The 23140-nt window shown below is 36.1% G+C and overlaps 4 protein-coding genes across 4 annotated transcripts; 1 reads left to right on the top strand and 3 right to left on the bottom strand.

The window, feature by feature from the left end:
- Positions 1-6356: 6356 nt before the first annotated feature.
- On the top strand, positions 6357-10513 carry LOC125217718 (subtilisin-like protease SBT2.5). Its single transcript, XM_048119240.1, has 9 exons — positions 6357-6485; positions 6559-6706; positions 7377-7774; positions 7852-7947; positions 8020-8089; positions 8402-8684; positions 8775-9103; positions 9187-9454; positions 9771-10513. The coding sequence occupies exons 1-9, from the start codon at positions 6379-6381 to the stop codon at positions 10463-10465; spliced, it is 2394 nt and encodes a 797-aa protein (XP_047975197.1). The 5' UTR covers positions 6357-6378; the 3' UTR covers positions 10466-10513.
- A 1065-nt stretch (positions 10514-11578) lies between these two features.
- LOC125224150 lies at positions 11579-12959 on the bottom strand. The gene is made up of 4 exons (XM_048127508.1): positions 12949-12959; positions 12649-12873; positions 12027-12203; positions 11579-11942 (listed from the first exon to the last, which is right to left on the bottom strand). The coding sequence occupies exons 1-4, from the start codon at positions 12949-12951 to the stop codon at positions 11883-11885; spliced, it is 465 nt and encodes a 154-aa protein (XP_047983465.1). The 5' UTR covers positions 12952-12959; the 3' UTR covers positions 11579-11882.
- A 656-nt stretch (positions 12960-13615) lies between these two features.
- Positions 13616-16385, bottom strand: LOC125224149 (bax inhibitor 1-like). Its single transcript, XM_048127507.1, has 6 exons — positions 16193-16385; positions 15415-15558; positions 15220-15311; positions 14192-14378; positions 13933-14088; positions 13616-13841 (listed from the first exon to the last, which is right to left on the bottom strand). The coding sequence occupies exons 1-6, from the start codon at positions 16307-16309 to the stop codon at positions 13791-13793; spliced, it is 747 nt and encodes a 248-aa protein (XP_047983464.1). The 5' UTR covers positions 16310-16385; the 3' UTR covers positions 13616-13790.
- Positions 16386-17945: 1560 nt separating this feature from the next.
- LOC125220015 (probable serine/threonine-protein kinase cdc7) lies at positions 17946-23010 on the bottom strand. The gene is made up of 14 exons (XM_048122123.1): positions 22566-23010; positions 22398-22462; positions 20943-21815; positions 20774-20837; positions 20641-20703; positions 20392-20455; positions 20197-20290; positions 20042-20125; positions 19866-19955; positions 19268-19730; positions 18997-19058; positions 18662-18771; positions 18503-18590; positions 17946-18432 (listed from the first exon to the last, which is right to left on the bottom strand). The coding sequence occupies exons 1-14, from the start codon at positions 22972-22974 to the stop codon at positions 18178-18180; spliced, it is 2784 nt and encodes a 927-aa protein (XP_047978080.1). The 5' UTR covers positions 22975-23010; the 3' UTR covers positions 17946-18177.
- Between the last annotated feature and the right edge of the window lie 130 nt (positions 23011-23140).

Here is a 23140-nt window from a genome sequence, read left to right as displayed (position 1 = left end):
AGTTTTCCGTTCTCTATTTAAAAAATAATATCAATGACGGTGTCTTACTATGTCTAAAAATGACTTAAACCTCTAATCTATTAATCCACGGTTAGAAATGTAACTTAACAGCCATCAAATTGTTGAGATTATACGCCATCAACCAATATTTCACTTTTTAAAATTTGTATAGAGTCGTCAAAATATCGATTTTTACTGAAATAACCCAAGGTGTCACCCTCCACAGTATATTTATTCAACTCTAATTTATTAGTCTGCAATTACAATTGAAAAATTGGACAATTGTCACATTTTTGTCACAACAGGTACATATCGCGTGCCAAATATTAATTTTTTTAGGCCGACTAATACTGGCATTAAAAACACACATCAACATTTTAATATCCACGGCAAATAAGTGAAGATAAATTTTTGCAACATCTTACTTTAACTAATCTATTTTGAATATAATTAAAAAAAATAAAGGAACATCATGAGATAGCATCAAATAATTTAGTTTAAAAGCTGAATTGAACTATAAAAAAAATCTCAATTCTCATTTAATTGACCAAATAATATTTGAGAAACTTGACAATTATGAGTTAATTAAGTCACAATTAATCGACTAGAAGACATCGATTAATTCACGATCCATCAACAATAGAAAATATCACGATAAAGTAGAATCGAAATCTCCACTCATTAATTAAAAGTCAATCTCAATATCTGTACATAATCTATTTAAAGATGTAAAATTACCGCAAAGTAACGAATTCAATTATCAATTCCTAAACCAAATACAAAATTGATCTACCAAAGAAAAAATCTTATTGTTTATATTTATAATAAAGAATTCTCAATTCTAAAATCACACTTTTGCACATGTACAACCATGAACTGAAAAAGAACAAAACAGTTAGTCAAAGGAAGGGATGCTTAAACGGTTCTTCAATTTTCAGTTAATTGGAATGAGAACCGGAACCGAGTGGTTAGTCAATAAGTTGAAACCGGTTCTAGAATTTATGAAAATTTTAAACTAGTTAATCGGTCAACAGTTCTGATTTTAGGATTTATGAAAATTTAAAATCAGTTAACCGATCAATCAATCCGATTAGAACTGGAACCGGCTAAATAAAGAAGCCTAGTCAAAAGTATCAATTCAATTCTCAATTGAATTGAATTATCAATTCAATCAATGCAAAAAATCTCTACATGCGTAATTCTTCATTATCAAATCAAATCAAATAATTAAATATGTTTGACCAAAACAAGATGATGACGTCCAATTCAACAACAAACAAGATTTGTTAAGCATGCAAATCACTATCCACAAGGATGCGACAGCTGTATTAATCATAAATCAAAATTTAAAGTTGCATAATTCATCCATTCCTCCATGTTGCTGCGGCGGCAGTAGGCATACAAATCATTCAGCGGAAAATTAATATCAACTAAATATATTCTCGATTCAAATCTAAATTGAACTCTTAATTAATCAACCAAAAAATCTCCACAGCAATTAACAATAGTTTTCAATTATGAATTCATCAGTATGTGTGCGCAAACATTTAATTAAAACAACCAAATAAATCCACAAAAGACAAACCTTTAGATTTTATGGATTCATAAACAAACAAGAACATAATAAATGAGTTGCTATTTAGCATAAATTAATCAAGAATAACAGAAAAGAGCATGTGAAATTAAATGGTGGAATTGCTTTATCGCGCCTATGATCATTAGATAATCCATGACTCGGGGACGGAGCCAGGAATTTATATAAAAAGGAGCAAAATTATACATAGATAAAATTTAAGAGTTTTAAGAGGGGCAAATAGTGAGAAATTACAACAAATTAATTTTATAATATATATTTTATATATATATGGTGAAATTTGAGGCGGGGCATTTGCCCATGCTAGCTATCTGTGCATCCGTCCCTGCCATGTCTTATAGTTATATAAAATATAAGACCTTTTATTTTTTATTCAGATTCTTCTTATGCAGATTCTTCGTAAACAGATAATTTTATATAGTATCTACATTTAATTCCATAATAAATTAAATATGTTCCAGCCTAAACTTTACTTTTTAATAGATACCTTAAATGGGAATCATACATAATTAATTAGTTATATTGAAGTCCGAAAATACCCTCAACCAATATTTCACTCTTTGAAAATTGAATTGAGTCAATAATACAGTACTCCCTCCGTCCTGGTTAAGATGACACATTGCTTAGCCGGCACGAGATTTTAGGAGTTATTGGTTAAAGTGTTTAATTGGAGAAAGAGGAGGTGGGTGTAGGTATTAAAGTAGAGAGATGAAGAAAGATGAATATTTTAATAGGAGTGAGAAAAAGTGGTTAAGTGTATTAATTGGAGAGAGAAAGTTACCAAAAAAGGAAATGTGTCATCTTAGTTGGAACAAATTAAAAAGGAAAACGTGTCGTCTTAAGTGGAAGGGGAGAGTACTTATTAGAATAGCCCATGAGGTGTCTCTCTCCTTAATTAGTGTATTTATTCAACTTTAAACATCATCAGAAAACGTTACTATCTTAAACACTTTCAACAGTATATTTATTTCAGTAGTACTACTATTTCTAAACATATTGATGAATGAATTGATGACCGTATAGACAAGTTGTATCCACGACACGGTTGCCGGTTGGCTTCTCTAACCTAATGCACATGGTTGACTTTCCTGTGTAAAGGCGTAAAGAACCTAAACATTGAATAGAAAAAGATAGGAATCAAGAAAGGAATTTTATTTCTTAACTGTTCCATAACTTCCTAACAAACTTCTAACTACGTCCTTAACCTGTGAATATTCGTCAACCACGTGTTGCGGATATGCATAGGCTCGAGGACAATCGATCTCTATGTGTTTTGTTCTTTCATGAAACATTGTATTAACTAGAGTATTTATATGTATATTGGGTTACAAACTCATCTCATATCGAATGAGGGAGGGAAGTTGTAAGCTCTAATTAAGTGATGTCCAACTCCAAATTTGAGGCATTTTGGGAGTAACCCGAAAACAAATCCATGCGGGCGAGCCTGGTCAAAAGTGGAGCAGGCTTGGCCCAAAGTGGACAATATCATACTAATGTGCAGTCAACGATCCTAACACTATATATCTTGACCGAAAATATAAAACAGTTGACTCATCAGTATGTGTTAATTTGTGCTGCACTATAAGTCAGGTCGGCAGAGGTCTAATCTAACCCGATTAATAAAAAAACTTATGTGAAGGAAATAACTAAGAAATATATGTCGTTACCGGTGTAAAATTCGGGCATGTGAACTTTTGCCGGTTGCTGCAACCTACAACTGGTAACCGGTGCTCGGCCCAAATTTAGAGGGGACATAGTGGTCATTCTTCTTTTACCTGAGTTTTGGAGGGAAGTTGATCGCAAACAGTTTATAAAATAATGTGGTCAAGCATCGAAAATTTGTGGTTTTTAAATATGATTAGGGAGGGTAGTATTATTAGAGTTAAGACCAAAAGTCCTTGCCTGAGATAGCTAGCTGTAGCAATCCGGCTACCAATTAACTACCTAATTATCGTTTTAGCTACCAAAATAAAATTACGTGTTGTTAATGGTAATAAGAGTATATATATATATTTGGCTAGAGTTGTGACACGGTAAGATTGTAGACGAGGTCTAGAAATGTAACTAGATTAGTTTTCCAAAGCTCATAATAGGCTCATTAATGCAATTACTCAACAACAGCATGCATGCCAATTAACTTCACGTTATAAAGTTTGTCTTTCTATTTTGATGTTAAAAAATTAGCTAAAATATTTGGCAATAGTGTTCTATTTGAGTGTTCTCTGAAATAATTAGATGTGGTAAATTAACTGATTATTGTAGAGACCACAAAAGCTAGGCCAACGGATTTTATTTTTTAAAGGCTGTGTGTGAACCATTGAAATGAATAGATTTTGATGATTGTACAATTTCATTTAAATTTCACTGTATGCAATTCGATAGTGTACATATATCAGTTGACAATTTCTACACAACTTTTATGTGTTCCGTAGTAAGTGATGTAAAAATAATTAATAACAGTTAAACGATTTAATTGTCATAATTAAAGAACACGTACGACTTATAATTATCTATATTAACTAAAATTAAAACAATAAAATGATACTCTTTCCCCACTTATAAAATACGGTTCTCTTTTATTTAAACAATAAGGTGTCCAGTATGTATAAATTCATCTAAGAGCACTGCGGATGTCCCGGCAGATGTCCCGGCGGACTTCCCAAAAACACCTCCTGCCACGTCATAAGTACCTCTCACTGCACTGCCACGTCATAAGGACATCCCACTGCACAATGGCGGACATCCACAATAATAAAAATTCACAAATTCACAAATATGCAATTTACGGAATTAAAATTTCGACACGAATACGGGGAAAATGCAACAATTTTATTTTTTAAAAAAGCATACATATTTAAATTTTAAAAAATATATAGTTCACCGAAAAAAAACGATCCCAAACCAAAATAACGATTTAAACAAAGTTATATGTTATCCCGACGGTATGATATGTTTTTGTTTTAGGCCTTCATTTTCGACGATAATACATGCGTTGGAGTTTTTTAAAAAATCGTATATATAGAGTTTGCAACAAGCCGTTAATATAGAGTTTCAACGAGCCGTTATAGAGTTTGCAATGAGCCGTATGTATAGAGTTTTTTTTTTAATTTAAAATCGGGACGTCCGTCATGGCACCACAATGGCGGACGTCGTCGGAAAACTGCGGATCTGCGGTGTCTGCAAGCGACGTCCGCGTCCGCCTCTACACGCCCAACGGCGGACGTCCCGCGCGGACATCCGGCATGCCGGTCCGACGTCCATCTGGACATCCGCCATTGTTGATGCTCTAAATATTGCTAACTCAACCCTAAATTGCTAACTAAAACTAAATGATAAACATTAGATCATGAAATCAAGACACAAGATCATCTCAATACAATGCACATAAAATATCAATTAGTGGTATTTATGTCAATTAACCAAAAGGTAGTTATAACTAACTTTCAAAAAATATCCAAAAAACTTTAAATGATTATAATTATCTCAATTTAAATTATTTTTTTACACAAATTATATCAAATTAAAGATATTTTTATAAGGATTCTAACGAGATCTCACTTGCATATGTTTGCATATGTTTCGAAGTCAAATTTTTTTAAAAAATCTTGAATTTTCGTATTTTTTGGGCAACCGTTCAATGTCAATATAACTATCATAAATATAATATGTCAATATAATACATATAAAATGTCAATATTAAATTTTGTTGACATATTCAATGAATGTATTGATATGTTTAATACACTATATTAACATTTTGATCGAAAACCCTAATTTTGGTAGTTTTCCTATCTTTTTCAATTTAAATAATAATAAAACAAAATTATACGTAACAATTTGTAGACCACTATATTTCTACTAATCTTATGGTTTTAAATTAGTTGTAATTAGCAATTAAAAGTTGAGTTAGAAATTAATCACACTCTTATTGATCACACTCTTCTACCTTTATGCTAAAAGAAGAAGAATTAGATTCAAAAGAAGTACTACAAAAATATATCAATTCAATAGAGACATGCACTAAAACGTAGGAGTATTATATTGTTAACTCAATATTTAATTGATAGCTACAATTAAATAATAGCCCTTAGATATTCAAATCAAGGGTCAAGATCATCAGCTCCGGAATGTCAATACGATAAAAAAAAACGTAAACAAGGGTATTAAGGTAGAAGAGTGTGATCTGGATCTTTAAAAAGTATCTAAGGGCTATTATTTAATTGTAGTTAGCAATTTAAGGGTAAGTTTGTACAAACTCCAAACTATGATCTGGACCTTTAAAAAATATCAACAGATGGCAAAATAGTAGCAATAGAAAATGTCAACACAGTGTCAACACAATATCAACACAGCATCAACCGTTGATACTGTGTTGACATTTTCTGTTGCTACTATTTTGTCATCTGTTGACATTTTTTAAAAATTCAGATTATAGTTTAGAATTTGTACAGTATTAAGAGTTTGCATTTGATCACATCCTCATGTTAATATATATAGATAAATGTGAAATTTCTTAGAATTATTTGTTGGATCGTGTGTGACACACGCACTCTCTTAGCTAGGTATGTGAAAAGTGTAATTGCCATTCCGATTTGATAATGAAGCAAAAATGTATTCTAGTTTTCATTGTGTGAAATGCATGGACTTTAGTAGTTTGAAAACACATATCTCATGCTAATCTACAGTCAATATATCTACATTACTCATATTTCATTTTTCCACTTCAACTACTGCAATCTCTGATCTTGTTTCTTAAATAATTTTTAACTTGGCTATTGTTGACGATGATATCCATTTTCATCATCAATATCCTCATCGTTTGTTTCACGGCCGATGCCAAAGTGTTGATGGTTTTGATGGAGGACGACCCTCTCGTCACCATGTCACCAAGGTTCATCTTTAACTCATCTTCTTATTCTCTATGTTTAGGCATTGCTAATAATCTATGTTTCTTTCCTTGAAAGCGACGTCGACGCTGGAATTTACAAGGAGAAAATGATGCAGCAGCACGACATTTTCCTCGAATCCCTGCTCGAGCGAGGCTCCTACATCAAGCTCTATAGTTATACTCATTTGTTGAATGGCTTTGCCATTCATGCAAAAAATGAGGAGGTATATGCACACACAAATATAATACTAGTATGTTTGATTAATTTTTTATGTTTAATTTTAATAATTACTACATCCGTCCCGCATAATTCGGATCACTTTGACCGGGCACGGGTTTTAAAAATTGTAATGAAAAGTGGGTTGAAAAAGTTAGTGGAATGTGGGTCCTATCTTTATATATTAGTTTTATAATAAAATGTGAGTAGGAATGAGTTAGTGGAATATGGGGTCCACTACCAAAAATGGTAAAAGTGAAATGGGACAAATTATGTGGGACGGACCGAAATGAAAAACTGAGACGAATTATCCGGGACGGAGGGAGTAAATAACTTGGCTTAGGGTCGTATTATAACAATAACTAATTTTCAATACATAACGCATAACTTTTCTATTTTGTATATTAAAATTATCAACACAAAGACATATCTTTATCAACTGTCTTGTACTTCCTCCGTCCCAAGTTACTTGAGTCGTATTCCTTTTTGAATTGTCTCAAGTTACTTGAGTCATTTCTCTTTTTAGCTAAAAACAAAACATCTTATTCTTTGTTTTACTTTACTTTCTCTTCTTTCTCTTACAAAGTTCATGTTTATTTTTCATCACAAACTGGTTGCATGTTCAACTCTCTCATGCAACATTTTGGTGTATCTGATCTGATGCATCTTACATACAGGTTGTTCATCTGCTTGGAAGTGCAAAAAGAGTTAGATACATCCATGAAGATATGAAAATGCAGAAGCTAACAACATACACACCACAACTGTTGGAGATCAACAGCGGCGCTTGGCCAGCCTTAGGTGGATACGCGGGCGCCGGGAAAGGGGTGGTGATAGGCCTAATAGACACCGGAATCAACCCCTCACATCCAAGCTTCACCACCGGAACTTCGTCAACACCTCCCAAATTCAGCAGGTTCAAGGGAAAATGTGTCACCGGCCGCCAGTTTCCAGCCTCATCATGCAATGCCAAGATAGTTGCTGCACAATATTTTGCAAGAGCAGCCATTGCAGCCGGAGAATTCAATGCCACGCGCGACGTTGCTTCCCCCTTCGACCCAGATGGCCACGGAAGGCAAGTCAGTAATATGCTTCACTATTACTAGTACACAACAAAAGTAATTAAATTAAATTATGTGAATGTAATTACAGCCATACAGCATCCACAGCAGCAGGAATTCACAATATTCCTGTGAAAGTGAACAACTTCAACTATGGCTTTGCTAGTGGCATGGCACCAGGTGCTAGGTAAGTAAGCATGGCTTGGTTTGATTCAAATAATATTAAGATTTATGCTATGATTGTATATATATGCTTCAGCATTGCAGTGTATAAAGCTATGTTTCCTTTCGGGGGCTACATGTCGGACGTTGTGGCGGCTGTTGATCAGGTGATGCGATCAGGATATACTGCCTCAGTCTAAAAAAAATAGTTTTAGTAGTGAATAACACAGTTTTTAATGCAAATTTGATAAAGTAAAAAAGATATGAAGAGGAAAATGTGGTTGAAGTGTTGTTAGAGGAAAATGTAACCCACGAGAGAGAGGGAGAGAAAAAATATTACTATAAATACATATAGAAACTAATTTTGGTGGACAACCAAAATAAATAAAAAAATATAACTATTTTTTTGTGGACGAAGATAATATTGAATTAACTAAATTAGTTAAGAGGAATGAATGAAATGTGTTTTGTGAAGCTAGGCAGTGGAAGATGGAGTGGATATACTAAGTCTTTCAATAGGGCCAACCGGTGTTCCCTCGGGCGCCTCGGCCTTCCTCAACATGTTAGAACTCGAGCTTCTCTTTGCAACCAAAGCCGGTGTCCTCGTTGTCCAAGCAGTCGGAAATGGCGGCCCTTCCTCCAGCTCCATCCTCTCATTTAGCCCGTGGATCACCAGCGTCGCTGCCTCCATCACTGATCGCAAGTATAACAGCTCTCTCTACCTCGGTAACGGCCGTCGTTACACAGGAATCGGACTAGCACGTAATTCTCTTCTTCTCTCCTACTTTATTATAAGAAAATACAGGATTCCCTTAGTAAAAACAGAGTATTTATGAATTGTTGTGGGTGCAGCGCCAACTATGGGTAGTGTGCATTTCCAGATTGCAGCGGCCGCGGACGTTTGCAGAAGGAACATCACAGCAGGGCTGGTGGAAAGCTGCCAAAGCCAGGATGCCTTCATTCGCTCGTTGGCTCGCGGCAAACTCATTATTTGCACCTACACATTCGACTTCGACACTGAGGCAGCAACCATTTCCAGAGTTGCAGCTACTGTAGAAACTATAGGGGCTGCTGGCTTCATTCTCACCATGGATCCCGACATCGGTGCTGATCAGATCAAGGGCGCCACCGTCACCCTCCGCATCCCAGGAATTATTCTATACAACATGAGATCTTCTTCGGTATGTTTACATACCCTTCATCATGTTTCATCTTTTTAAGAATAAGGTTAGCCAAGGCCTAATAAGTTGATGTTATGGTGCAGGCTCTGTGGGAGTATTACAACGCGAATACGGTGAGGAGCACTAGCGGGATGGCTGTGATATTCGGAGCGACTGCGAGGATTTTGGATGGAAGAAAGGCAAGCTATGGTGGGAAGAGAGCAGTGGTGGCATCGTATTCATCTCGGGGTCCAGACCTCAACAATGCTCGTTTGGAGACGGTCGATGTTCTGAAGCCGAACATCATGGCTCCGGGTTCTTCCATATGGGCTGCTTGGACTCCTTCTAGTGTAGGAGATGAATACATCAAAGGTAACAAATTATCATCTCTAGACTGCATATTAGTTTAATATTGTCCGCTTTGAAATAAGTTCGCATGGATTTTGTTTTTGGACCACTCTCATAAGACGTCCAAATAATTGAACATGGAAAACACTTATACACTACTAGTACTATATGTAGCGAGTTGTTAAATTGAGAACTATCATAAAATAGAACTTGCTAACTTGTAAGTTGGCAGCACAAAATAAATCACTTAGCAACACAAAACATATCAATTGGAGCAATTGATATGTTTTGTGCTATCATTTTTATTTCTTCACTAACAATGCTTCAAATTGTCGCGCAGGTCAATCTTTCGCTATGCTATCGGGAACAAGCATGGCGACACCGCACGTGGCGGGCATCGCGGCCCTGATAAAGCACAAGCACCGCACGTGGAGCCCGGCTGCCATCACTTCAGCAATGATGACAACGGCCAACGCCACCGACCGCACCGGCAGCCCCATCCTAGCCCAGTGCACGAGCAGGCTAAACCCGGCAACCCCCTTCGACCTCGGGGCAGGGCTAATCAACCCGTCCCGCGCCATCGACCCGGGGCTGATCTTCGACGCCTCGTTCAGGCACTACGTGGAGTTCCTGTGCGCGGTCCCGGGAGTGGACGACATGTCCATAAAGCGGGCGGTGGGGGTCGGGTGCCCGCCCCCGGACGAGAGGATGGAGTGGTGCTCGGACCTGAACACGGCGAGCGTGACGGTGTCGAACCTGGTGGGGACGAGGAAGGTGACGAGGAGAGTGACGAACGTGGGAGGCGCGGAGGAGAGGTATCGGGTGGTGGTGCGGCCGCCTTTGGGGGTTAAGGTTAGCGTTGCGCCGAGTGAGTTTACGATAGGCGTGAACGCGTCGAGGTATATTATAATGATGATGGAGGCGAGGCAGAGGAGGAATGGATACACCTTTGGGGAGATGGTGTTGGAAGGGAGTAGACATCATGTTGTTAGAGTTCCCATTTCTGTGTTTGTTAGCAGCCTCTTGCAGGCTTAATTCTCCCCTCCGTTTCTGCTTTTTAATACTACTACAAAGTGTCTATTATCTTTGCATCATGTCTAGAGTGGTAAATAATATTACATCCACTTGAAATTCATAAGAATTTATCCTAAAATTAACTGTTGATAGGATGAATAACTCGTGAGCCTTATATAATAGCTAGTTTCAATACTCTCTTTACGTGATATTGTTATGTCTTTTTCTTTCATGTGTAATCACAATCCCTTAAACCCTTTAAGGTGGACCTTGAAGGAAATAAAAGTTTTTTAAATCGATTGGACCATCTCTCTATCAAAATAGCCCAAATTTAGAACTTTATATTTTTTTTTTGCATGAAAAATAGTCTCATTTTATCATGTTAGAATGTCCATAAAAAAATAATATTATTTCTAAAAATTGAAAGTTTATTTCTCATACATCTACTTTTTCTCATTTCTCTCATACTTTATTCACTTTTCTCCATAGATGGATCTCTTATTTTATCTACTTTTTTTTATTCTCTCTTATTTTACCAATTTCTCATTAACACTCGTGTCATCCATAAATATGATTATTTTTTTAGACGGAGGGAGTATATTGCAGGTTCAGTCAATCAGATCTCATTCTAATATTATGACAGAAATTCATGGGGCTTTATCATAAAACCAATTGGAGTCAAAGATGTTTTAGAGAAAATTTTCAGCGTATTTCCACTAAGAGAAGCACACCGCAGTTATTACAATATAAATAAAGTGTTGCTTTATTCTAAACGTTGAATGGAGGTATTGGTCAAAAAAATTACTACCAAACTTGAGCTAAAATCAACTTCGGCAAGGACGACACTTAAGCTCGAGGCCTTAGATTTTGCTGACTCGGCTCAATTAGGTAATTTTATATATCCATCAAATAAATAGGTGACAGCATTATATTAGTATTTAATTGTCAGGTCATCTTGTTGACTGAGTATTATCATGAAATAAATAAATGTTTTTATTTAAATTTACCTCCCAAGAGAGTTTTTGGCGTTCTTGTTTAAGGTTGATTGTTTTCAATGTAAATATAAAGAACTTGTTGAATATGCATGCTACAAGTGTAAATTAATTAAATATGTGATCTTAAAGCAGGCCCGTACAACTATTGATCCATGGAATTATTGAACAAAACAAAGAAAATGGTTGAGCTAAGTTTGATTGTGCCTGCAATATTCAATCGGCCAGAAATATTAATTGACTCAATGTATTAAGTGAACAAAACAGACAAGTATTGATGATTTATATTAGTAATTTTTGTTAATTCAGATTAAAGTGTACTATGATGACCTCAAACTTTAGGCTAAATTTTAAGAATAACTCTTAAATCTGCAGTACTCAACTTGTTAGCTGGAAGATCTCCTTCACCTCGGTGTAAGCAACACACGACTCGAGATGAGTCTTTCCTAACGTCGTTTCTGCAACGCTGCAAGCAATTTTGATACGAAGCTCCCCCGTTTCTTTGTCTAAAAAGTGTGGAGAAAAATTAAGTATTGGCATTGTATATTGAAGAACCTAATTTATGGTGAAAAGTAAAGACCAAATTTGACCTGAAAACTGTGTATAAGAGCTTTCACATTGCTCTTATGATTCTTTTTCTTCTTATCTTTGGTGGTTTTGGGGCCCCTCATACATCCCAGAAATCTTGTTACTACAAAGCTCCATTTGTTGGAACACGTTGGAGTACTCAAATTGTTTTGCTTTCTTCCTCCATCAGCACCCAAAGCCTAGAATTTTACAAAAACTCTTTTAACCCATTTTTTTTTTATTGATATATGCATTATGTATGTTTTGGAATTTGATAGAGTCCAATTCTCATTGCCCCTTTGATTATTTGGAGTTCGATAGAGTTGGTGCAAAAATCTGAATTCTAAGGTATCGTTGGAAAGTTCTCGACAATGGTATGGGCGCAGGATTCCAAATTCGAGCAAAAGAAGAAAAGGCTTCATGACATAAACTCTAGGTAATTTTCCACTTCATGTGATTAAATCAAAATTTATAGGTATGATTAAAAAGATATGATCGAGAGCTTTCTAACGTTACCTTCAGATCATGCATCGGACTCCATAAAATCAAGTGTTGATAGCTAGAGAAAATAAATAGACTCATGCTGAATTCTAAAACTTACAAGTTACAAAACTTATGTATGATCTAAATGGAAAATGGATTGACCTGTTTTTGTTTGATGTGAGATGGTGGAGGTGATTGAGGTGCAGTTACAGTTGCAGGAGACCGGAGATGCTTGGCGTAGTCAAGAAGCTCAGCTCTTCTGTTGTTTCCTCTAACTCTGGCAGTGCCATCAACATTCCTACGCCGGCTGCCTCGCTTCTGCCTCACCCTCCTCTCTGCATAAACCACCACTACAACATCCCTGTTTCTGCACCACTTGCTCGTCGTCTACGCAAACATTCAGATTTTCCATCAATCATCAACACATAATAAATTAATGGAAGAAGAGAAAGAGAAAATAACCATGTTGCACAGTGGGGTTGTTCTGCTACTATGAAGAGATTAGAGGTTTTTCTTTAATAGTATAATCAAGGAAATGAGACAAAGGGAGGGTCCTCATTGGATGGATCGAAATGTTACAAGTCTAACTCAACATACGTTAGAATGCCCAATCAAGAAATTCATTTTTTCACTAGTTTAATATAGTATGAAAAAGATGTGGATTTCCAAATGAAGAAGATTACAAAAAGGAGTGCAGGCTAGCCGTTCACTTCATCAGCATTGACTAACTTCACACGAATCTCAATAACTTATTTTTTGCCATTTTCAGCAGATGACAGAAAATCTCAATGGAGTATAATTTTAATTATTCATTTACTACTAGTATTATTTTTGTCTATAGTTGGACCCGTTTATTTTACTACTAGGACGTTTTTCTCAAATCCCATTCAGTTGTCATTTGTCATGTTTTAGTTATGTTCTTTTTTTTGGGCCATCCTAAAATAATTGAATCGTTTCTTTTGAAAAAATCTATACTCTCTTACTTTATTTCATTTCCTAATTTATTCTTTGTCTAGTTAACCTCTAAACACCCATTTCTTGCTAAAAGACTGCTCCTCTGCACTCATTGTAAATCAACTTTAAACTAAACAAGATATGAACATGAGTAGTGAAAAAGATACACATTGGGTTTCAAAACCAAACATAATCCATCATCAAAAGTCAAGTATCCATAAACCATTTCAATGTACTGGACGCAGAACTAAGTAGTAACCTAATTTACCAACCAAAAAACACCAAGTTTTATAGACAAGTGTTATTTCCAAGAAGAACCCTGTTCATCTTCTCTCCAATTTCGGGATAACTCAGTCCCTCCTCTTCTTCTTCTTTTCTTCTTTCTCAGATGCATTCTTCAACTGCAACAAATCATCGAAGTTCACAATAAGCCAATGAAAAATAAAGAAGAGAAAGATTAGATAGACAACTCTCATAATTTTCAACACTTACCATAATGATAAGAACTCGTACAAAGACACCAACAAAATCAGTAAACAAGGTAAGAGAATGATTCACATAGTCCAGGTCTCCCAAGTGTGCTTTCTCAATTATATCCTGGGTATCAACTACGATGTAGCCCACAAACACCAACAGTCCAAAATACAACTGTGACACACAAGTAGCATGAAAGGAATTAGATTTAGACTCTCAAAAGATTATAAGCATGCATTTCAGTATTTTAATCCAAGTGAACAACACAATTCAATACCTCAAATTTGAATAGGGCCATGGAACCACCGAAAATTGAGGATGCAACGTGCAACCAAAGTAGGATGGAGAGACCGGAAGAAAGCAGACCACCAAGGTACAAGTACTCTCTACGCCTAGCAACCATTGCAGCTCCAGAAAAACAACCAAAGGCCAGAGAACAACCAACAAAAGCACTAACCAAAATGCTGCAAATGAAAATTTGACTACTTCAGTATACTGGTCCAAGCCATTTACCACCTCAGAGAACAGGTAATAGTTAGCTTGTCAACATTCAGCATTGTGGAACTGGGAAAGTAGAGTCTACTTCCAGGTTTTTGGAATTAATATTTGCACTCTTATTCATAACTATGATGAACTATACCTATATTTCATATTGTTCTTAAATTACTTCCTTTTTCGTAAATTTGGTCACAGAACTTTGTAATTGTTCAACTTCTGTTTATGCCAAAATTAAGGTATGATTCCAGTAGTACCAAAATGACTTATACACATACAAGTGAAAGACTCAAATTGTACAGAAGGAACTTAATTTTAATTAAAAGGAAGTAAAGGGATTCATTATGCATGGATCCGATTAAAAAAATTGAAAGACAGGGAGCATATATGCATCTTTCCATTTGATTAAAACCATATACAAAGACTTGTGAGTTCACAAAAACCATTTGAGAAGAAAGGTTGGGATAAAATGATAGACATAACTGGTGCCATATTTGGAGGAAACTGAGGAGAAGAAAAGACATGATTCAGTCAGATATGATATTATGAAGCTTCAGGTGTCAACATTCACATTTTAATATCCATAGCAATCCATAACACAGATACCCAAAGAAAGTATGTCGGACAAAGTACTGCAGTAAAAAGACAATACACAAATATCTGATATATACAACGGATGAGATGATTTTAAACAATTAAAGTTTATTTCTGATGGACCAAATGAAATCAACAGTGGCATCCAATAAGAAAACAGTCTTAAGTATATCTCCAAACTCATATGCACGCTTATGGAACACATATAACTAATACCTTGGGTCAAATTCAATGGCCAGTTTAACCAGAGGACCAATCGAGGCTCCTTCAAGGAGCGCAACTGCCATGAGAAGGGATACTTTCTTTTTCTGCCAATCATCAAATAATATAAGGATCAGAACCAAAAACCTAAACCAAAAGTTTTGAGCAATATACAAAAGAAAAAAAAAGGAGCAACTGTAAGAGAAAAACCTCTTGGTGAAATGGAGTAGCTAGCAGCCAAAAGATGCAGCCCATGCATCCAAGAAGAGTGAGAATTCCACCCACGTTCCAAAGAATGTGGAGATAAACACCAACTGCCGATGCCAGCAATGCGCAACATAGAGAGAGATACACCTGAAATCAAGCAACCCCATAACAGTAAACCCCTCATTTTTTTTTAATTCAAATTAATATAGATGCTCAACAAACTTTAAAGCATAGCTAAGGCAATATCATTGTTGATGATCAGATACAGTGAATACTAATCCGCAAAAACTGCAAAAGAACTCGCATGAAAAGAAAAACACACATTCCTTGGCAACATAAACTGCTAAAACAGAGATTCAGAGGATGAAGCGACGTTCTAGAATTTACTTCGTCCACATATGAAACGGAACAACCGGAAACAGTCAAATAAGAATGCATTCGAATTAACGAAATTCAACGTTTATCTTCAACCACCGAAACTATGAAAAATGTATTGACAGCTCGTCGATCACTAAATCATCCGGAACTAACTGCAACTATTCTAGGACAATGATCAAAACCAATTCTGAACAATACTAAAAACCCCTCATGAGCCTAATTTGGGGAAAGGGAAATTAAATCGAAATAAATTCAATTAGGTTTTTGCCTGAATCGCAGCACGTCAAAATGTACACATACCAAAACACCATAATCATCGGCGCGAAAGCTGACAACATAATGATTTAAACAACAAAGAAATTAATCAATTGAAAAAACAGAGAATCGGCGAGGAAATAAACACCTGTTTAAGATGTGTTTGAACAACGGGAGAAATCTGGCGGAAATTCTTGAGCGAATCATAACTCCATCTGTTACGAGAGGAGGATTGCGAATCGACGAAGGAAGAAAACGAATCCATTGATTTAGCTTATCTTCGTCTTGAGAGAGTCGTTGCTTTTTGATCTGATGAAATAAATTGAATTAAAGATGCAGACATCGGTATATATATTCGTAGAGAATTGATATATTCGTAGAGAATTCATATGCTGCGGACTTAGATTTTATTTTTAGTCTTATTTTATTAGATTTTTATATTCTTTTCTTATTTGAATCGTAAAAAACTTTTAATTTTTAAATACTGCTATAAATTATTTTATATTTTTACATACTTTACGCAGGCGGTTTGCATATCAGGTTGAATATCATATCAATCTCATTCGACGAGTGACAATATGATACGTGCATATCAATATAAAGATCCATATATCTTTATTAATTAGTTATTTTAATTTATTATATCTTCAGGATATCTATTTTCTTACTCATTCAATTACTAGAATTATAAATATGTGACATTGTTATTTCTTTCTAATCAAATAATAAATATCAATTTTTTGCTTTTCTATTTTATCGTTTATTTTCTTTGCAAACTCTAGTTTCTAGATTATTGACGAGATTCGATTTCCTCATGACTTTCTCCTATTTTCTTCACTTGATAAGAGTCCTTTCCTTATCACAATACATGTTATTTCTTTCATTTATATTTTTTATTTAATATTCAATTTTATCAACATTTCAACTTTTAGATAAAATGTGGAGTATTCTAGATTTCTAAGTTAGTTGTCAACAATTATAGATGAGTTATATTTGAATTTGGGGAATAGCAGTACATTAAGAGCATTCACAATGGTCCATTGCGGCAATTTAGACTAGCCGATTGGCGAGCTCTAGCCGATTCGCGGGGGCTAGCTGATCCACTGGCCGATGCGCTAGCCGTCATAGTAGGCTCAATTTCGGCTAGCTGGTTGCATTTTTTTAATGTTTTTTTTCATGGATTTTTTTTATTTATTGCATTATTTTAATGTATTTTTTATGTAATTTTTTATGCATTTTTTATTATATTTTTAATGTATTTTTTTATAAATTAGTGATGAGTAGAGTGAGGAGGGGCTCGTGTTTGGATTCCCGTTTTCTTTAATTATGTATTTTTTTTAATTAATGTATTTTTTAAAAAAAATGAAATTAATGAATTTTCTCGTATATGTGTCGTAAATTTAATTTCGTATTTTGTGTTGAATTCCGTAAATTTAGTTGTTTTTTTAATTTTGTTTATTGTGGTTGTTTGTCCTGATGATGTGGCAGGAGGAATTTTAGGCTGATAATATGGCAGGAGTAGTTTGTGGCTAGCCTAAACCCATCATAGATGCTCTAATATTCCTACTAGAATGTATTTATAACATATCTTCGCACAACGCACAATTACCAATCACAGCAGGCCATATCATCAACTGTACGGTTCATGTCATGATCTATTCAACGATAAATTTGATATTAATAATTCAAAATAACAAAATGAGGATCAGTTATGTCGCTATCTAGCATACATTAGAAATGTGACACTTGCCACACTTTGAAAAATTTCTACTACGTGATACGCCCACTCTCATTTAAGCGAATCAAATGTTGGGTCATTCCCTATATAATTCATGTTTATTATCGTATTTTAAATTCACAGAGTGAAAGAAAGGAAATGGAGCTCAGATTTAGAAAGGAAATGAAAATGAGAATCCAGCAGAAAAATGAATTATCATTACCTCTTTTGGTGTGGCTATATACATGCAAATTTCTACCAAACAAACATTTAAAATTGCCTTGATACGACAGACATAGAAGGAAGAAAGAAAAGACAACAGAGGTATAAGCTCTACACTAAATGTAACTACTAACGACCTATTTTGTATTGTAAATGGATTATAAGTGTATCTGTTAACGGTTGTGTAGATACTCCTATTCCACGACAGCTTCGGCCTGTGCTTGCCTTTGCAGCCGGTGGCTTCTGAGAGCCTTACGGCAAGGAGCAAAAAAGTCATGTGCAAGAGCTTCATCTGCAGTGATCCTCTGTCGTGGATTCACCATTAAACACTTATCTACGAGATCAAATAGTGAACTTGGCATGGCATCAAAGAAATCTTGTCGTCGTGCATTTTGTGCACACCAATCCTGAAGAGTTATTGGTGCCATGTATCTTACATCGAGCAGGTCCTGTTACAGAAAGAATCTTACAAGTCTTGAGCAAAATGGGAGTATGACTAAGACTTTGTATTATTTGTACCATTGGAAATAATGATTCTTGGTTGTGCAGCTTTGCGATTTCCCAGAGAGCTTCACTCCCCCTTAACTTTGCTATCTCTTTTATGTTCCTGTTCATGCCACTGTTAGAATGAAAGTCCAAATGAATTAAGTTTAAGTTGCTAGTGTCCGTAATTCTTACTGCTCGGCATCGCCAGTGAAAGGTGTTCTGCCAATCATCAGGTACAGCAAGGTCACTCCAGCTGACCAAATATCAGACTTAGGACCTTGATGTAGAGATCTGAATAATACCTGGAAAGCATGATGGCCATTTAGCTTATAATGGAAAGCAAAGTTTCATTCCTTGAAATTTTAATGATGTATTTATCTGAGACAAATTTCTCTGATTTATGATTACTGAATGCACTTGCATTTTATTTTAGCAAACTGTTTTGAAGTAAAAAAAGTAGGTTCCATTTTACCACAAATCGGGAAGAAATGAGTAAAATAATAAAGAAAAACGTTCAAACAACTTACTTCTGGAGCCTTAAAGCCTTTAGTTCCTGCACAAGGACCCTCTCTGGCAGGCTTCCCATCTCCTATAAACAAAGTATTAAACAATTATTATCAGTTAAAACCCGTGTACATAAAAGCTCTGATATTTCAATTAATGAATTCAGCTAACAAGTAAGGATTACTGAATCCCAGCCCGGCAGCCCCGCAGATGATTAGTAAATCCCAGCTCAGATATTTCAATTAATGAAATCAGCCAACAAATCACACATGATTAACAAAAGGAGCAGAGAACCTTTGGTTTTAAGTAATCCAGCCCCACAAACGGTCTTTCCATTGGCATACAGTGGCATTGGAGTGACATGCAAAAGTTTGTTACATGCATCCCCACTAGGTGCAGCAACTCTTTTTCTCTTTGATTTGGGAGCATCGACAGATCCATGATTTCCACCCTGCACCTGCATGGCGTCCTGCGCCAGGCTTAACAGCTCCTTTCTACCTTTGCATGGTAATGGTTCTCTAAACCTTTCTGCAGACGCTGTTATAGTGCTTGTTGCATCTTTTGCAGAAGTTATCCCAGAACCATCAGCACCCTGACTTTTCATGATATTCCTGCTGCTAGCTTCAGCGATAACCTTTCTTTTCAAGTTCCCAGGAGGTAGAAGGGATTTACAGGCTTTTCCAGCATTTTTGTTTACTGTGTTTACGTATGTCACATCCATTAACTTACTGACTGTTCCATACTTTTTGCGCATATCCTGTTGATCATACAATAAAAAATTTTACTAAAACATGATAAATCAGATTCGGTTCTTCAAATTGTGAGGGAAGATGAACACATGACATTAGAAGTTGGAGATAGAGGGGAAAAATCTTCAGGAGCAATGTCTTACCAATGCAAGATTGAAATCAATCAGGTAACCCTTGCTGACCTTGCAAGAGTAAAGAAAGTTTCCAGGTTTAACATCTCTGTGAACAATTCCCTGTAAGCACAAGAGTGGTCAAATTTTATTTTCATTTTTTCCTTCCGAAAGAATTGAACTGCATGTATCTCCACTTATTTTCTGACCTGCCTATGTAGACCAGCAAGGGCTTTGAACAGACAATATGCATACCACTGTAGGTCAGCAACAGTCATTTGTCTTTTCAGGATCTGCAAGTTGAGATACTGTCACAAGAGAACAAGGTCTATTACAGACAAAGGATTAAAGTGATGATGAATACCTCAGGTCTATCATGCTGAACATGTTGGAGAACAAGACAATCAGCACTCTTACTCTTAAATGAACCTTCATACTTTATCACAAAGTTTTTTCCCCTGCCATTAAGCATAATAAACAAAGCATTAGCACTGCCAAAATAAATTTACAGAAGAACTGGGATGTGTTAAGAATTAAATATATTGCAACTATAGTTTACCCCAATCTCTCTAGCATTTTTATCTCATTGTTCACAGAATTTTTATTGGCGTTGACATGAGGACCTGGAAAACCATTAAAACAAAAGTTAAAGTAGCCATAATGCGCAAAATGAATAAGAGCAGTAAGTAGGCTCAGCAACATTAGAAACTACACACAATAAGATGCAGGATGCATGATTTAACAGAAAAAGTACATGACTAAATATCAAAATAATAGAGAAGGCTAAAACGAGATGGTAAGCTCCTACATTTGATGGCAAATATTACTCCATCAGCTTTCCTTCTTGCCCGGTAAACTGTGCCATAACCTCCTGCATAAAATAAGAGAAAAACTTAGATCTATAACACATGAAAAATGAGTCTCTAACAGTCAAAGGATACCTGAACCCTCTTCTTGTTCCACAATAAATGACTCAAATTCCGGAAAAGGTACTTGCTGAGCATTCTGCAAAGCATGTATACATCTCAATTCTTCTGTAGTACTATAAATTTATGGAAGCAAATATACATTCATACTAGTCAGCCCATAAAATCTTAGGTGAGAGCTTACGTTGGATGTGGAGGAAGGCTTATCCCTATTCTCAAATGATGCATCCCACTTCTCTTTTGCATTTACAATGTGGTCACAATCGACCTTTTTCGTTTGCTGTACAGAAACTGGGTTTTTATCTCTTTTACATTGTTCTTGACTTTTACCAGTAAGACGCTTGCGATTTGTGGGGGAGATAGGTTTTTTCCTATCAGGATCGAGGGCAGAGGAATGCTTGATGGAATGATTCACCATGTCTCCCTGGCTTTCTGTTCTTTGTCTGCTGGAAATGTGACCCTTATTATAGGATTTGGGCAGAGCCTGTTCAGGATAATCTTTGTCATACTTAGTTTTGCGGATTCTATCTAATTGCTGATGCTGCTTATGGCCTTTGCAACCACCAGAACCATGTAGAAAAACTTCCTTTATTTTTCCATCAATGGCTTCAGTCAATGAATCACACCCTTGAATAATAGCATCAGTTCTTTTGTGTGTAGCTGTCATCTGCTCATCTATTTCCGCCTTAGATGATGCAGAAATAGTTATGGAGTTTACAGGGTGTACTGAAACAGTGTCACCAATTCCACCCCCTTCTTCAAAATTAATACTACTCAATGAATGTGGTAGCTTCTTTGGAGAAGGGACAGAATTTAATAATTCTTCTGTCTGTATTTGGTGTTTATATGGACTACTACCAAGATCAAGAAAGTATGACTTAAAATTCATTCTATGTAAACAGTTATTCGAAATTTTGTCTGCAATATGTTCAGAAGCACCATCAACTTCAAAGTTGCATTCTAACTTTCTATGCACTATAGGTATAAACATGTCACTTTTAAGTTTCAAGCTGTCAGAAGATGAGAGTGAGGGCAGGCTTGATAATGTCTCAATTCCCTGAAAAACGGTGCAGTATAACGCCATTGAAAATCAGTGCAATGTTCCAGTAAGCCAATGCCAATTAGAGATCAAATCAATTAGGAGATGCATGCTGTAAATACTTAATTCAAGTGAAGCCCGGAAAATGTGAGATAACAATGAACAATAAGCTTCAAATGGATCTTTTAAGCAATGGGCAAACCAACAATTAAAGCAGACACACAATACTTTTGTATGGTAGGCCAGCACAAAGACACACAGCCTTAAACATGCTCGAGTGCAAGAGAGCACATCCTGAGCACTGAATTAATTTTAAGCAACACCAAGGCTCCCCCAAAATCTAAGTACATTTTGATGCAGAATATGAATACTTTCGATACTATCCTCAATATATTTGACTACTGAAATTATGATTCATTTCATCCATGGTACCTATGACCTATTATCCTAATAGTCAGAGAATATGTTTTAACTAAGAGTTACAGCAAATCACATATTGCATATCAGTAAAGCTTCAGCAGTTGCAAATGTAACCTTTACGCAACTTAAGCATTATCACAAGTGTCAGAACAAATACACAAATTAGCTCCCCAAACTTACTTGAGTGTCCACATTCTGAAATTTATTGGGGATTTTTATCGCCATCTGGTTTGAGCTCTTTTCATCTGTCATTTCATCAGATGAATTCAAAGTGAAACACAAAACATGAAAACAATGCAGCTCACAACTATTAAGAGATAGCGAGAGAGAGAGAGAGAGAATTTTTACCATCTAAATCCAGGTGAAACCTCTTCTTCTTCATAATCAGAAAATCCTCAAGCTCCAGTGCCTCAAACTTTCTTTTTCTACAATGCGTCCTCACTAAGGAATTTGATCTAACATTTGCCAACAAGCGCGGCACAAAGGTTGGCAAATCCAAGTATGTTGAAATCAAACCCGAATTAGATAGGAATTGGGCGAGAGCAGCAAGTCCGATTTGCGAGAAGGTGACGAGATCTTCATCATCGAGACTGATGGGGGAATTAGGGATTGAGCAGAGGAAGCGTATGAAATCTGGAGTAGAACGGAAAGCCAGCTCGGATGGATGGGCGGGGCGGCCCTGGGCGAGCAAAAGGCCGAGCAACTGCCAGGCGGCGGCGGCGGCGGCGGCGTCAGATTTGAGCGGGTGAGCTTCCATCAGTTGTCAGATCCGGGAAAGTCCAGACCAAAAATGATAGAGAGGAAAAGTGGTTTGTGATTGATGAGGATAAGAATGCGGCAAGTTAGGGATTTGGGTGTAGATTATGGAAGGATTTCAAACTTGGCCGTGGCTTTCCCGCCAGCCATTTCAGTGTATTTTCTGG

This window comes from Salvia hispanica, chromosome 4, assembly GCF_023119035.1.
Source record: "Salvia hispanica cultivar TCC Black 2014 chromosome 4, UniMelb_Shisp_WGS_1.0, whole genome shotgun sequence".
NCBI classification, from domain to species: Eukaryota; Viridiplantae; Streptophyta; class Magnoliopsida; order Lamiales; family Lamiaceae; genus Salvia; species Salvia hispanica.
The sequence above is the reverse complement of the archived record's forward strand: the minus strand, read 5'-3'. Positions and strand labels throughout refer to the sequence as shown.

What these genes read in the sequence shown, in the direction of transcription:
- LOC125224150 (XM_048127508.1), bottom strand. An exon ending in CTCACATCAAACAAAAACAG is followed by an intron (nt 12,204 to 12,648) that starts GTCAATCCATTT and finishes GTAAAATTCTAG; the next exon opens with GCTTTGGGTGCTGATGGAGG. An exon ending in CTCTTATACACAGTTTTCAG is followed by an intron (nt 11,943 to 12,026) that starts GTCAAATTTGGT and finishes CACACTTTTTAG; the next exon opens with ACAAAGAAACGGGGGAGCTT.
- LOC125224149 (XM_048127507.1), bottom strand. Translation starts at nt 16,309, where the DNA reads ATGGATTCGTTTTCTTCCTTCGTCGATTCGCAATCCTCCTCTCGTAAC. An exon ending in CTACTCCATTTCACCAAGAG is followed by an intron (nt 15,312 to 15,414) that starts GTTTTTCTCTTA and finishes GATGATTGGCAG; the next exon opens with AAAAAGAAAGTATCCCTTCT. An exon ending in TGGCCCTATTCAAATTTGAG is followed by an intron (nt 14,089 to 14,191) that starts GTATTGAATTGT and finishes TGTGTGTCACAG; the next exon opens with TTGTATTTTGGACTGTTGGT.
- LOC125220015 (XM_048122123.1), bottom strand. Translation starts at nt 22,974, where the DNA reads ATGGAAGCTCACCCGCTCAAATCTGACGCCGCCGCCGCCGCCGCCGCC. An exon ending in AAGGCTTTAAGGCTCCAGAA is followed by an intron (nt 18,772 to 18,996) that starts GTAAGTTGTTTG and finishes CATGCTTTCCAG; the next exon opens with GTATTATTCAGATCTCTACA. An exon ending in TTCACTGGCGATGCCGAGCA is followed by an intron (nt 18,591 to 18,661) that starts GTAAGAATTACG and finishes TGGCATGAACAG; the next exon opens with GAACATAAAAGAGATAGCAA.
- LOC125217718 (XM_048119240.1), top strand. Translation starts at nt 6,379, where the DNA reads ATGATATCCATTTTCATCATCAATATCCTCATCGTTTGTTTCACGGCC. An exon ending in CTCGTCACCATGTCACCAAG is followed by an intron (nt 6,486 to 6,558) that starts GTTCATCTTTAA and finishes TTTCCTTGAAAG; the next exon opens with CGACGTCGACGCTGGAATTT. An exon ending in GACCCAGATGGCCACGGAAG is followed by an intron (nt 7,775 to 7,851) that starts GCAAGTCAGTAA and finishes ATGTAATTACAG; the next exon opens with CCATACAGCATCCACAGCAG.